We start from the raw sequence: 14,278 nt of genomic DNA, 5'->3' as shown, positions 1-14,278 counted from the left end.
CTCAGCTGTGTCTTACATTGATGGGCATCTCTGAGCTGTATTTGCTGTCTAGAAAGGAGACTTTCCAAAATAAATGTTTATTTTTTTCCAAGACAGTTCAGTGGCAGCTCACCTTACTCTCTAAGTTTAGAAAGTTTGCTCTTGGCTCTGAAATATCCCTCACTATGCTAAAGGGTTCGCTCGAACTTTCTCTACCATCACACATATGGGTGTTCCTTTCATGTCGTTGTCATGCTCCAACTGTGAGTAGATCTACATTGAGTATTTTCTTTAGTCTGTCACTTCTGTGTTTCTGCTTTCTGTTTTTCTCTTGGTATCTCCCAGAGCTCTTTGAGTTCCTTCCTGACCTCTCCATTGTGTTCTCTGTCTGCTCCAATCTATTGAGTGGTAGAAAATTAGAGTAGGAATTCAATTTTAGGAGTGAGTTTTCTTTAGCTTCTTCATGTAGTTAATCTACGTGTGCTCTGTATGTTTGTCCTGGATAAACTGCTTACATAGTGTAGAGGAGAGAATCAATGTGAATTTCTTTTGGAATTGTCCTAGCTTAGGCAGTACAAGAGCACTGGTTTCGCCTAACTAAGGGTGAAGAAGACAGACTGTATGGGAAACCCCAATACCCAGCCAAACATGAAAGTGGAAGCTCATGAAGGTGTTTAGCCGCCAGCAGCAGCTGCATGGTCAGGGGCAGTTTACTTTTAAGGGTTCTAGAAAACTGAAACCAGAACCAAAAAAGTCCCCAGCAAAGGAATGATGCACAGTACGAGATAAGTTTGCTTCTCTCTGGAAATCTCCCTACGGGAGTTTGCCTCCCTTCCTCTTGTCCACGGCACAGATTATATTCCTGAACTCCAGATTTTTAAGTGGAAGCCCTCAGGACACACTTTGAGTACCTTTCAAGAGGTTTGAGTTTGTGTGTTTTACTTTAAGTGATAAAGAAATAAATGAAATCGAAGTGCAAGAAAATGCGAAAATCTATTTTACTAAGAAATGGTCTGTGACTCACTATGGAAAATAAATATTTAAAACTCACTGGGCCAACTCCACTGATGGGGGGTTGCTCTATGAAAGGATTTAAGTACCTTGGGATCACTAAATTTCCCCTGTGCTTGGAGGCAGCCTTGGCTAGCTTAGGGAACCAAACAGCAGGCAAGCAGGCAGTCCGACATAGCTGGCTACCAAAAAGCTGTCAAGGGAAGCATCTGGCAAATTCACCACTGTCCTGGTTAATTGAGATCCTGGTTAATGTAGACAGAGCTGACTGTTTCTGAAAACACCATTGCCTTGCCTAACATTCATATGCACAAACGCTGGCTTAGAAACTTCTAGATTCCTTAGCAACATTGCTTTGTGATAACACCACCATCTCAGTTTGAATTTTCTGTTTAAAAATTTATCAGAGGTAAAGAATAGCTCAGTGGCTACGAGTATGTGTTGCCCTTGCCAAGGACCCAAGTTTGGCTTCCAACACCCACGCCTGACTGGGTTACACACAACTGTCTATAACCCCAGCTCCGAGGATGTCCTCTAGCCTCTGGGGTCACCTGCATTCACATGCATATTTCCCTCTTGCACACATTAAAAATAATAAAATTTAAGCTACATTTATTTATGTGTCTATGTGAGGGAAGGGATTGCCGCAGTACACACCTCGGGTGAGAAGACATCTCAAAAAAACTGTTCCTCTCCACCCACCGTGTGGGCTCCAAGGGTTAAACTTAGCTTGTCAGGCTGGATGGCCTTCACTTACTGAGCCATACTGCCAGCCCTAAAGTTTGCTCTTTTTTTAGGATGAGGAGCATATTCCGTTTCGAAGTATCTGCCATGTGGTACAAAGGATTGCTCAGGAGGAAGCCACAAAAGAAAGAGTGTGTGTGTGTTCTTCATTCTGTGACGATTAAATGGTTACAATTATTATTAAATTAAGCAAAAGCACAAAGTAATAATTAAAATTGTAAAGTAAATAGAATACCTTCTGTTCGGCCTATGAAGTAAAATAATAGAGAAGGTTTTTCACATGACCATCTAGAACAAATTTGAGGTCATGAATCTGCTTTACAAATAAATGAGCAGCTGAAGTGGTAGATTTTTGTCATTGTTGTTGCGGAGCTAATAGGTGTGCATTCACCCTTCGAAAGGAAATCACAAGGCTACGATGATAAGTTCCTCTGGTGAGGTCATCCCCCTGATGTAGCTGCCCTGAGTCAGAGCCATGTCAGGCTCCCCAGGGCCAGGGCAAAGGCAGATGACTGATGGGATGGGTTGGGTAGTTTGATTCCCCTTATATGAGGATCAGAGGGAGGTAGAGGTGTGAGCCAGAGGCTGCTGGGGTTCCCAATGGGTTCTGGGGCCCTCTGTTTATTGTGTGTGTACATGTTTACCCTACAAATCGATCTTTAGTGCCCCAGCACCAAAGCATCATCTGTCCCTCCCCTTACACTCGGGTCCACCCATCCTGAGAATTAATTCTGCTACTTAATGTGAAACCGAGTACAGGCAGATCTTCTCTCACACTTCTCTACCAACTATTCTGTCATCCCTGCCCACAGTATTGACTTTCTGAATTTGGCAATGTAGTGTGCCTATTTCTTACGGCCTTCTACAAGCTGTGCCTTTGGACCTAATCCTGAATCTCAAATTATTTTAAGTGCACTTTACAGTTGAATCCAGCAGAGTTCTTCACTGTTTATATTTTGTATTTCCTTCCTGGTGTCCTTATTACTAGGAGGAGCCCGTGACATCTTTTAAGGAGCATTCTGACCCTTCACAATATGTCACATATGAATTATGAACAAAACTCTCTCTTTTGGAATTTTGACAGTCAAGCTTTCTCCTTAACCCTGTCAGTTTGTAATTACATCTCCAAAAAAAAACATGCGATCTTGAATTTCCTACCTTCAGAAGTCCAAAAGATACATGCTTGTGAGGGGGTCTGAGGAGCTACTTTTAACCTGGGGAGCACAGAGTTACCCCTCGCTCTCATGCACAGTCTATAACCTGGGGAACACGGGGTTACCCCTCGCTCTCATACACAGTATCTCTCTGCCCCAGCACCCCCTCAGCACTTGTGATCCTGTTTCCAGAGTGAGGCCTCAAGAAACATCAGTGAGCCCTCAGGTACTGAATTTTCTTCTTTTAGCCCATACTTTGAAGAAACCAAAGATTGAGCAGCCAATGATGGCAAAATACCTCCTCTTAGATCTTTGAGACGAAATTACCCAGTTGACTGCTGTCACTCTAGGCTGTCATTTAAAGTTTTTTGGTTTGTACTGTAGACACGTGTGTCAAGCTGATTGGTTGGGATCTCTTCCTGGATTCCCTGACAACCTTTATAAAGGCTGTGTAAAGTGGTTGTTACAATAAGACCAGAGCTTATGTTTCACCTTAATCAGGTTTATTATCTATTTTTTCCTTATCATTTCTTATCTTCTAATGTACTACATAACTTCCCTAGGAAACTTCTTATCCCCAGAGATAGGGCCTTCCCACTGGGCACCTTAGGGCATGTTGATAGTTTTGATAAGAGTGAAAGTTAGAAGCCAGGTGCCAGTGGATTGAGTAGATAACACAGCAGCAGGAGGTAGAACTGTTGCGTAACAGACTGGTTTGTGGAGCAGTGGGAAAGGGGTGAGAGCTAGCAGAAAGTTTTTTGGCTTGTGTGTGTGTGTGTGTGTGTGTGTGTGTGTGTGTGTGTGTAGGGCTATAGCATTTTTTAAAGAGACTAGTTTTACTGTGATGTATGATAATCCAGTACAATTTTTTTTTAAAAAAAAAGGATTTGGGTAGGGGGGAACTGCCCACTGCTATATCAGTGATTTTCAGTTAAGTGGGAAAAGGAAGGCAGGCAGAGAAGGGAAAGGCATAGATTTGGAAGCAAGGAGATAAAAGCCTCATCTGTCAGTTTTTAAGTTTTCAATGAAGTACAAGACAAAGGCAAGATAATATTGGGGAGGGAACCCCTTTTCCATCAGGAAAGGAGAAGGAGGTAGGAAGGGGGCTATTGTCTTGGAGTTTAGGGACACTAGTACACTACTCAATAGCAGCCAGGGGTCTGAGGTTTGGAATCAAATATTTAAAGTCGCAGTAGTCTGTCTCTAGAGTGATTTTTCTCCATCCTTTTCAGCCACAGCTGCTTCGGTTCAGAGAAGGCAAAGTCATTGAGCAGATCCAGGCCTGAGATTTGCTAGGGGTGAGAAGGAAGGCAGGGCGATAAAAGTGCTTGTGATGATTATAATGATGGACTGCCGCCTCAAATCTGGATGGACTCATCAAGAAATAGTTTAAAAACCTTAATTCTGCAAATCCACTTCCATATCAGGAACTCAGGCTGAAATCAGACCATCTGTGCTCAGAGCCTCGTTCCTTCCCGGCCCCTGACCCCCGGCGAGTTATCTGAGTGGCTTCCACTCTCCTCTCCCGCGTCTGCAAAACAGTGAACATAGCCATCTAAATCACAAATAGCATCACCATGTGGACTGAGCTCCATACACATAGAAAAGTACAGTTTGCTCACTAGAATAATATCCTATTACTTAATTGATTAATATCATTTATCCTGAATCAGCCCTTTTTCTCTTTCTTCGCCCAGCAGAGAAGAAATCTCTTTCTCTGTCGTTGTCCTGGCGCTGGCAGCACGGGCAATTGCTTCTCTTCTGTTTGTGCTTGTTATGAGTCGGTCTCCTTCCATTTTTTGTTCTAGTGTGCCTTTATATTTATAATCCGGAAAAAAAGTAAACAACAAACCTTGGGGAATCCTGTTCAGGTATAAAGCTGGATAGATAGTAGCAGGTAGGTAGGTTAGCCCCGTCAGATTTTGGACAGGAGAAATACCTTCCATTCAGTTTGAGTTTTCAGCTGGGGAATGCGAGGGATTCCACTAAGGACAAAGAGGCTTAAAGGTTGTCTTTCCAGAGCAGTAGTTCGCCCAGAAATCCATCTCTTTCCTTTTTATTTAACAAACAAACCCACAAAAGTGGGCTATGCAGTTGGTCTGTTCATAGCCTTTCTGCAGGACTAGAAGACAGCACTTTTGTGTTTCATTTGTTTGTATACTTTCTTACATGATTTGCATTTTATTTTCTATGGTTTATGACTTATGAAATTACATATTCTCAATAGTAGCAGATAGAAAACTCTATTCCTCCTCAACCTAGTTCATTAAAGGTATGGGATGTGTAAACTGTGCCTTGTCCCTGCTGCAACACCTCAGGGTAAAACTGTGACTTACAGTAATTATACCAAAGTGTATAGCTTCAAGAAGGACTGTCTGTCCCACATGCTGACAGTTTTCAAAAGGAGCAAAGTCTTGACTTTTATGTACACAGAAAGAACAAGTGATTGTAATCAGCTCACTCACCTCTAGCGTTTATGTTTATACCTGGAGTGAAATGATCACTGACAGCCATCATGAAATCCAGTTGGAAGCATGCATGACATTGGATAGATGCTAGCACTATTTGGCTATATGTCAGTGTTTGGACGTCATGTCTGTTGGATCATCTTTCACAACTAATTAGTATGAGAGTCAGGAAGAAGTTACAATAGACCCCAAGAAGGCGGAGAGGCACATCTCTGTAGAGCAGGTTAAGAGATATGAAGATGAGTTTACTCAGAGAAACAATGTTGATAAGGTCATAAGTATCTGTGGGGCGATGATAATCATTGCATTTCAGGGGACATGATTTGCATTCCTGTGGACAAGACTGCCCTGATGAATACTCTTTACGACATTTCAAATAGTGCAGAAATAACATAAGCTTCACAGGGGACCCAGTAGAATTTTCCTCACCAAAGCCTTCAACAATTTTGTTATTTCTCCTCCGGTAGCAAAATGGAGATGTCTGAACACCCCGGTAAGAAGAGGTCACCGCTGTCACTAGCCTGTGTGTAGTAGGAGCTTTGGGCTGCGTTCCTGCCACCCGGCTCCTGGCCGTCAGGCCAGCTTATGCCCCGAAATAACAACACACAAATTGTATTCATTTAAACACTTCCTGACCCATTAGCTCTAGCTTCTTACTGGCTAATTCTTACATCTTGATTACCCATTTCTATTAATGTGTGTAGCACCCCAATGTTGTAATAAGAGCGGCAGGGCTGCGTCCCCGGCACCCAGCCGCCCGCAATGGCTAGCTTATGCCCCGAAATAATTACACAGAAACTGTATTCTTTTAAACACTGCCTGGCCCATTAGTTCCGGCCTCTTATTGGCTAGCTCTTACATATTGATCTAACCCATTTCTAATATTCTGTGTAGTACCACGAGCTGGCTTACCAGGAAAGATCTTAACCTGCGTCTGTCTGGAGTGGGAGAATCATGGCGACCCCCGACTCGGCTTCTTTCTCCCAGCATCCTGTCTGTTTACTCCACCCACCTAAGGGCTGGCCTATAAATGGGCCTAGGCAGTTTCTTTATTATTTAACCAATGACCTTCCTCCATCATTTCCCCTTTTTCTGTTTAAACAAAAAAAGGCTTTTATTTTAACATAGTAAGATTACATATAGCAAAACAGTTATCAAGCAAGAATTACAGTTACAATATTTATATCTATTTTATCTTTTATCATAACTAAGGAAAACTATAACTATCTATCCATTCTTCAACTCCATCAAAGACTCCAGAAGGATATAATATTACCTGAGTAAACAAGAAATCCAAAACTCTAGAAATGACAGAAATATTTTGCTGCCTGGACAGTCACCCAAAGTTCTTTTGTACCGTTGGGGCATCCATCTTTGGCCTACAGGCCCATAGTTTTCAGCAGACATTTTCATGAAGCAGGAAATTTTAAAGACAGTTCAGTCATTTTTTACTGTGTCCTGCAGAATGTCTCGCAGACTCTTTTATGAGTCAGGAACCCCGAAAGACCATCTCACCTTTAGGCAACTTCAGCAGTCCTCTCTCTGTAGGTTCTTTGTGTCCAGTTTATGCAACAGTCCAGGCAAGAACAGTTTCTGCCCAAATGGCTATCAAACTCCTTAAGGAGCCTCTTCGGTGCCCATCTTCCTCTTGAAGTAGATTGGTGCTGCCAGGAGCAGACGTGTCTCATTGTCATGAAAAGCCCTAAGTTATTAAAACATTTAAATGCCATATTTTGTAGTCTTTGAAAGATATGAAGAATGTCTATCTAGCTGAAATATATCTATGCACATCTAGAAAATCTAACTAACATGACTAAAAGCTTGACAATTATCGATGATTATCCATTAAAAACCTATATACATTACATTTTTAAATGGACTATACAATCACAATACCTTAATCAAGATTAGAATTATGCATATGCATATAACAAAATTGACCTTAAAATCATACCAATGCAAATTATTTATATCTATATCATATCCCCCTTTAAATGTAAAAGAACATTTATAAACCATATTTGGGAACATGGGCGCAGTTTGTTCTCTCCAAACTGCTTCCTGCTGAATGGGGGCGCTGTATTCAGATCTTTCATGGTGCAACCTGTGTGTCAGGGTCATCTCAGTCAGCAGTTGAGTGAAGTAATTTTCTGAAGGTGTTCACAGCAACCTTTCAGGAGGGCGTGGTCTATCATACCATATTGGGATAGAGGCAATCCACAGAGTCTCATCCTCTGTGAAAACAAAAGAAGACCCTCTCCAAAGCAACATATCCTTAGACCCATATTATGAAATCATAATACCCTTATATCCATTCTGGTTTAGCTTGGCAGCCCATATAATGAAATGTCTCTCTGCAGTTAGCTCCTTTACAGTCAAAAATTTTAAAGAAAATACAATAATACAAAGAATCCAGACTCTCTGTGAATTTTTTATTTTTATGTGGCTTATTTTTTTTTATTTTTTTTTAATCTACAACTATCTGTACTCTGTCTCTTTAAAGACTACCCTTTTTTTTTAAACCATTAACTTTATTTTTACATTTGTTTTTTCTCTCTCTCAAGCCTACGTACAGTCACCAACACTGTGATCTTTTATGTCTGAATCTGTTTTATTGTGAATCTGTATTTTTTTTACTATTCAGGAGCACTTTGTTTTGTGCTTTTAAATCGCTAACAAAAACAGGTACTGCTTGTTTGCCCCGCCCAGTCCAACATGGCGGTGCCGCTCGTGCCTCTGAACCTTGCACATTGCACCAGTAGCGTGGTGGAGCTGCATGTGCCTCTGAGCCGTTTGGTGTCCCTGAACCACTCACAGTTCCAGGCACACAGTAGTCCACATTGCCATCAAGCAAGCCGTAGCACTTTACTCCAAATGCTCCATTCAAAGACTCTTTCTCCCGCAGGAGCCAGACAGAGATCGCGATGGCGGCACAGCCCAGAAAGCCGGCATTTTAAAACAGCCAGTTTTTTCCTGTTGCTGAGTCAGGACAATTTGTTTGCCGCACACAACCCACAAACAGCATAAAGCTGTCTTAAATTTTTCTCTGTCCTTTTTAAGCCCTCTCAGGTTTTACGTGGAGTTCATTAGCACGTTGGGTGCCACTCTGTTGTAATAAGAGGCGATGGGACTGAGTCCCCGGCACCCAGCCGCCCGCAATGGCTAGCTTATGCCCCGAAATAATTACACAGAAACTGTATTCTTTTAAACACTGCCTGGCCCATTAGTTCCGGCCTCTTATTGGCTAGCTCTTACATATTGATCTAACCCATTTCTAATATTCTGTGTAGTACCACGAGCTGGCTTACCAGGAAAGATCTTAACCTGCGTCTGTCTGGAGTGGGAGAATCATGGCGACTCCTGACTCGGCTTCTTTCTCCCAGCATCCTGTCTGTTTACTCCACCCACCTAAGGGCTGGCCTATAAATGGGCCTAGGCAGTTTCTTTATTATTTAACCAATGACCTTCCTCCATCACCCCAAGGTGGGCTTACTGGGAAGATTCTAGCCTACATCCATCCTGGGTTGGAGCTTCATCGCGTCTGCCCTGGAGATGAGAGGCATGGCGTCTGAGCTCACTTCCTCTTCCTCTCAGCATTCTGTTCTGTTTACTCCACCCACCTAAGGGATGGCCTATCAAATGGGTCAAGGCAGTTTGTTTATTAACCAATGACCTTCCTCCATCACCTGTGCTTCATGAAATTCTTGAACTTAAATATTCATTTGGATTTTTAAGTTTTTCATTTTGTTCTAGGTCAGCCTCCTGGACCGGTTGTGTTTCTGAAGTAGAATTTTTGGTAGCCACATTACAGTGTGGCCCTATGGTATCTCTGGCTGCAGTAAAGCTCCCCTCCCCACCAGCCTTCAGACTGCTCAGAAGATGGGCACTGTTATTTTCAATGAAGATGCCACCTTGCTTCTGTTTTGGTTGCTTGCTGTGGGCAAGCTGGAAGCATTTTGGCAGGAGTTGCCCGCCAAGCAGTGTGCAGCTGTTCAAATACTTACAGCCTTTAGGTTTAGTGTAGATCTTGTTCTGACCCTCTTTCTGCACTTAAAAAGGAAGAAAAGGAAAAAAAAAAAACACACACCACCCATGTCTACTCCTTTTTTTTTTAGCTGTTGTTTTGTAAACCACAGCTTTTCCATTTGTAACCAGAGGCTGTGTTTACTTTAAGCCTTTGCAGTTCTGCCTAATGAATCAACTGGTACTGAATTCACAAAGGAGACTCCCTTCCCCTCCCTCCATCTGTTTGCCAAATGTGTGCACTCCCTGGGCTCCCAGGACCTGGTGCCTTCAGCACAGAGCCATTAGCAGCAGGCTTTGGAATTCTCAACTGTTCGCCTGACTGGCCAGTGGTATTTTGCCCTTGTGGCCACACAGAGTTGTCCAAGGGGAAGGTTCACATCTGTAGTTCTAAAGAATACATACATATTACTTAAGTGTGTGCTATCCAACTCTGCATTGCTAAGAGCTTTAGTTTGTCCCGTGAGTCTTGGTTTGTCTTATTGCGATGGGTTATGTATTTTTGCAGTAGTATTTTCATGAGGACAGAAATTGCTTGAATTAAAAGAAAAAAATAACAGTTAAATCTTGAGCGCCAAAGTTGGCAGCCTGTGGTTGCAAAATGGAATTATACTATGTTTTCACCAAACTATTCTTTATCTCTTACTAGTGGCTAAGAATTGGGTTTCTGCCAAGTACAAAATGACCGTACTATGAACTGTCATTTTTTTTTTCCAGTTCAGACAGCTTACATTTGCCCATGGTAGTATGGGTAGTTAAAAGATAGGGCAGTTTTGCTGGTATTCATGTCAAGTGGACATACTTGTTCCTTTGCACTAGAGTTAAGCTTAAGAGTAGAGCAGCCAGATAGCTTTCCAACATGTTCTAAAATATCTTCCCACTATAGACTTACTTTGTTTGAGATCCTCAGAACATTTTACCTACTATTTATTTATTGAGACCCATTATGAATTACTGCGGTATTCTGTTACTCAAGTACACACAGCAGTGGTTCTTTTCTTTGCCCAGGAATGCAAACTACTTTTTTGATATATTGCATAGGTTATAAAAGCAATGATTTCTCTTAAATTTGTTTTTATGAATATTTTAATATCATCTCTTATGTACTGTGCAATTTCATATAGCCTACTAAACAGTTTCTTAAGAAGTAAGGTTCATCTCAGAAGTCTTTTGAGAACTATTAGATATTATTATTCTGTTGTGGCCTAGATAAGGGACAGTAAACTATTATTGCCCATCAAAGTTATGTGCATTTAAACTCAACACACTTATGCACACACACACACACTTGCTTACATCACACGCACACACAAACACACACTTACATATACACACATACCTAGTTTAAGCCCTATCCATTATTTGTTTTACTACCATCTTATTCCTTTAAGATTTCCAACTAATATATGAATTATAGCAGTAAGATAAAGATGTGTTTTCTGAATAAAAAATAGGGCTCATATATAAAATTATCCACTTCTTCTACAAATGGAAGTACTGGTTATTGAATAAAGCTAGGAAGATGGGGTAGAATTAATAAGACAAGAAAAGGATACCAGCATAAGGAGAGGCTAGAAACCTGAATGTATAGGGAGAGGAGAGAGAGCACTAGGGTTGAGAAAAGTGAGACTCAGTAGATGGCAGGGTGAGGAGACATGTTCAGATTTAGTCTTCGTTTCTCTGGCCTTGAGAAATTTGATTAGGACTTTTAAAGGGTAGTAACTCTTGATAATGCGGTAGGTAACTTCACAGCCCCTCTGCTGTCAGAATGTTTGCTCCGAATGAAAATTGCCATCTGCCTCCAGAAATTATTCTGGAGCCCACATTGATTTCGCCACTCCCAGCTCAGCTCCCAAGGGTCCCTGGTAGTCATTCTTTATGTCTGGGTTTTGACTTGTAGCTGTTACTGTTTTTCAGAGAGAGAGAGAGAGAGAGAGAGAGAGAGAGAGAGAGAGAGAGAGCAGAATTTTATCTGTCTTTTTATAATACAGTTGCACAAAATAAAAATGATTACCTAGAGTGTTTTTCATATGTATGTGTGTCTGTGTGATATGTGTGTTTCTGAGTGTTCCCATGTATGTGGGAACAGGTGTGTGTGTGTGTGTGTGTGTGTGTGTGTGTATGTGTGTGTCTGCATGTATGGAAGTCAAGTATCTTCCTTGATTCTTCTTCAGGCCTTATTTATTGAGACAGGGATCTCTCACTTGAACCCAGAGCTCACCAAAGTCTAGCTTGCCAGTTTCCTCCAGAAATTCCATCTCTCTCACCTGTGCTGGGGTTATAAGTGACTTTTTAAACCTACCCAGAACTCATGGGTACTTGGTGTCTGGGTTTTCATCCTTATACTTGTATGGCAAGCACTTTACCCTCCAAGTCATCTCCCCAGCTCCTATTATTTATACTTTGAATACTGAATAATAACTGAACACTGGCTTTCTAGTGATTTATTATGGGTATTTGTATATTTTGAAAATTTATTTGGGATTTTAGGAGACTAGCTGATGTTGTCTTTTGAAGCCTGTTGTTTATCTTTAAATTTTTGGTTTTCCTCCAGCCATCAAACACAGACCACCTGTTGGGATCATCCTAAAATGACTGAACTCTTTCAATCCCTCGGTGAGTGTTGTTTTATTTAACAGTGATGAGTAGGCCTTCAGGGGCAAGGGCTGTATATTCATAAAAGGACATCCAGCGTCTCACCTGCTCTTCTTGTATGGATGAAAGATGTGCTGTGGCATGGCCAGATAGGGCCATGACAAGATGCCACAGGAGTCCTGCATTGAAAGGCAGCTGAACTCCTAAGGTCAACCCACAAAGCAAGCATTGCCTTTTTCCCTAAGAGAATATGTGATTTGGAAAGGCACCAGCCAAAAAGGCTTCATTTGCCAGAAGAAATGTGATTGTTATAGGTCTCACCTTCCTCCTGTTGGTGTTGACTCATAGTTCAGCTTTTCACGCTAAAGAAAAAGAAAACACAGTAGCAATTTAATGATTTCAAATTTACTGATTTAAATCCTCTTTTTGCTTTCTCTGTGGGAGATTCTTGTCAAATTAGCTTACTTATTATCATTTTTAAGTCATAAACTGCACTTCTTTTGACAGAGGAAGGCAAGAGCTCTGCTCTTGGGCTAATTGTCAGTAGGCTGGGACTTCCAGCTGATTGCTCAGACCGCCTTCTTCAGCCTGACTCAGCAGTCCAAGTTGACTCCTTGGGAAACTGAGGGAGTTTCTTCAGTGCTTTAGAAAGTTTATTCCTTGGGCAATTGAGGGAATTTCCGAAGGATTCTCAAGGATAGTAGCATCCTGTGCCCCACCCTTTCCAGTTTCAAGAACAGACACACTCTTCTTTTTTCTCTTTGACACTGGCCTCTTGTTTGGTCTTTGGGACTACAAAAGAAAAGCAGGAGAAAAAAAAAACACTGCTACATCATTTAGAGAACAAGAGAAAAAAAATAGTAATCTTTGAGATTTCTTCCTGCCAGTCTGTCTTTAGGAGGCAGGAAAAAATTATACTATTCACTGGTTCCAAGGTAGGTATGTGGATTGTAGTTGTTTTAACTAGATCTATGAAAGAACAAAAGAAGCAAATTGATGAGGGTAGCAGAGCCTAGAAGGACAGTCTTATGAGCACAGTTGGATTGGCAGTTGACAGAAAACTGACCATCCTGGGGGCAGATGACTGTGAAGGACAAACCCTGTGGTTGGTCAGTCTGATAATCTGACCAGTACTAACTGCACCCCTTTTCTTTTCCTCTGTAGAGTAGAAGGTCATGAAACCTTTCCCCATCCTCATGATCCCCAAGAGTCATGGCTCACATCCCTGCAACACAGGGCAGATTAAGTAGAAAAGCAGTGCAAGATTATTGGGTCAAAGCATTGTCTTATAAAAGATGAAAAGCAAGAAAACATTATGCTCTTGTATAGGTGTGATGAAGCCAGTTAGAAGTCTGATTAGGCTAAGCCAAATGTTCTACTGGCAAATAGACTGAAGGAGAAGCCAGCTTAGCCAGTGTATCTAGGATCTGCCCAGCCTCTTTATGTATCATCCTTCTCCTCCAAGTGTAGGTAGCACAGGACACAAACCACATGAACAGCTTCAAGAGGGGATGGAGAAAGCACCTTATCCAGTGTGTCCTGGTTCCTGCCCATCCTCTTTGATTATTGTCCTTATCATCCAAGTGTAAGACAGGACACATTCCACATGAACGGATTCAAGAGAGGATGGAGAAGGTTGGAGTGACCTCAGTTTTTATGACTTATTTTGAGAAAGAGGTCTTCAAGTTTCTATGATCTGTCCATGGAAACAGGTTCTTTTTGTGTGTGTGTGACTTGCTTTAGGGGAGAAAGGAAAAAGAGATAGGGGAATGGAGGTCAACCCTTACCTCTCAGGCCTTTCTTGTCTCCTCTTTCAGTTCAAACAATTCAACACAGGGTGGGGCAGGAGGCTGGTTCAAAACCCATCACCTACTTGAAAATACTTTTCCAGAAGACTGTCTTGCCTTGTATCCCAGTAAGGTGTGAACAATGATTTGATTGTATTCATAAGCTGATGTGAGATTGGGAGGATTTTTTTTTTATTGTGAACAGACAGATTTTTCCATGATCCAAAATAAGCTAATATGTTCATTCTTGCATTCTTGGTAGTCAGTATAAGTGAAATAATTAAGACGGCGTCTAACTCGGTCTTTTATCTATTTCAGCCGATCTGAATAACGTCCGTTTCTCTGCCTACCGCACAGCAATCAAAATTCGAAGGCTGCAAAAAGCGCTGTGTTGTGAGTTATCATCTCTAAGTGACTCTCCTTGTTTTGGGGATTGTCTTCGTTGTTATTAGTGTTAAGACAAAGACAAATGAAGGGGCATGGTATGTTTGCAGATTCAATCTGGTTTTCAGTGCCC

The 14,278-nt window shown here is 41.6% G+C and overlaps 1 protein-coding gene across 5 annotated transcripts in view; it reads left to right on the top strand.

Annotated features, from left to right (window-relative positions):
• The window catches only part of Utrn (utrophin), a 528,929-nt gene that overhangs the window by 437,937 nt on the left and 76,714 nt on the right, over positions 1–14,278 (top strand). For all 5 annotated transcript variants that reach the window (XM_057761785.1, XM_057761787.1, XM_057761786.1 and 2 more), the window contains 2 exons: positions 11,934–11,995; positions 14,080–14,154. In XM_057761785.1, the coding sequence (XP_057617768.1) occupies positions 11,934–11,995; positions 14,080–14,154 (137 nt within the window). The remainder of the gene's footprint in view (positions 1–11,933; positions 11,996–14,079; positions 14,155–14,278) is intronic.

This window comes from Chionomys nivalis, chromosome 2, assembly GCF_950005125.1.
Source record: "Chionomys nivalis chromosome 2, mChiNiv1.1, whole genome shotgun sequence".
Taxonomy (NCBI): domain Eukaryota; kingdom Metazoa; phylum Chordata; class Mammalia; order Rodentia; family Cricetidae; genus Chionomys; species Chionomys nivalis.
This window is presented reverse-complemented; position numbering and strand designations above follow the sequence as displayed.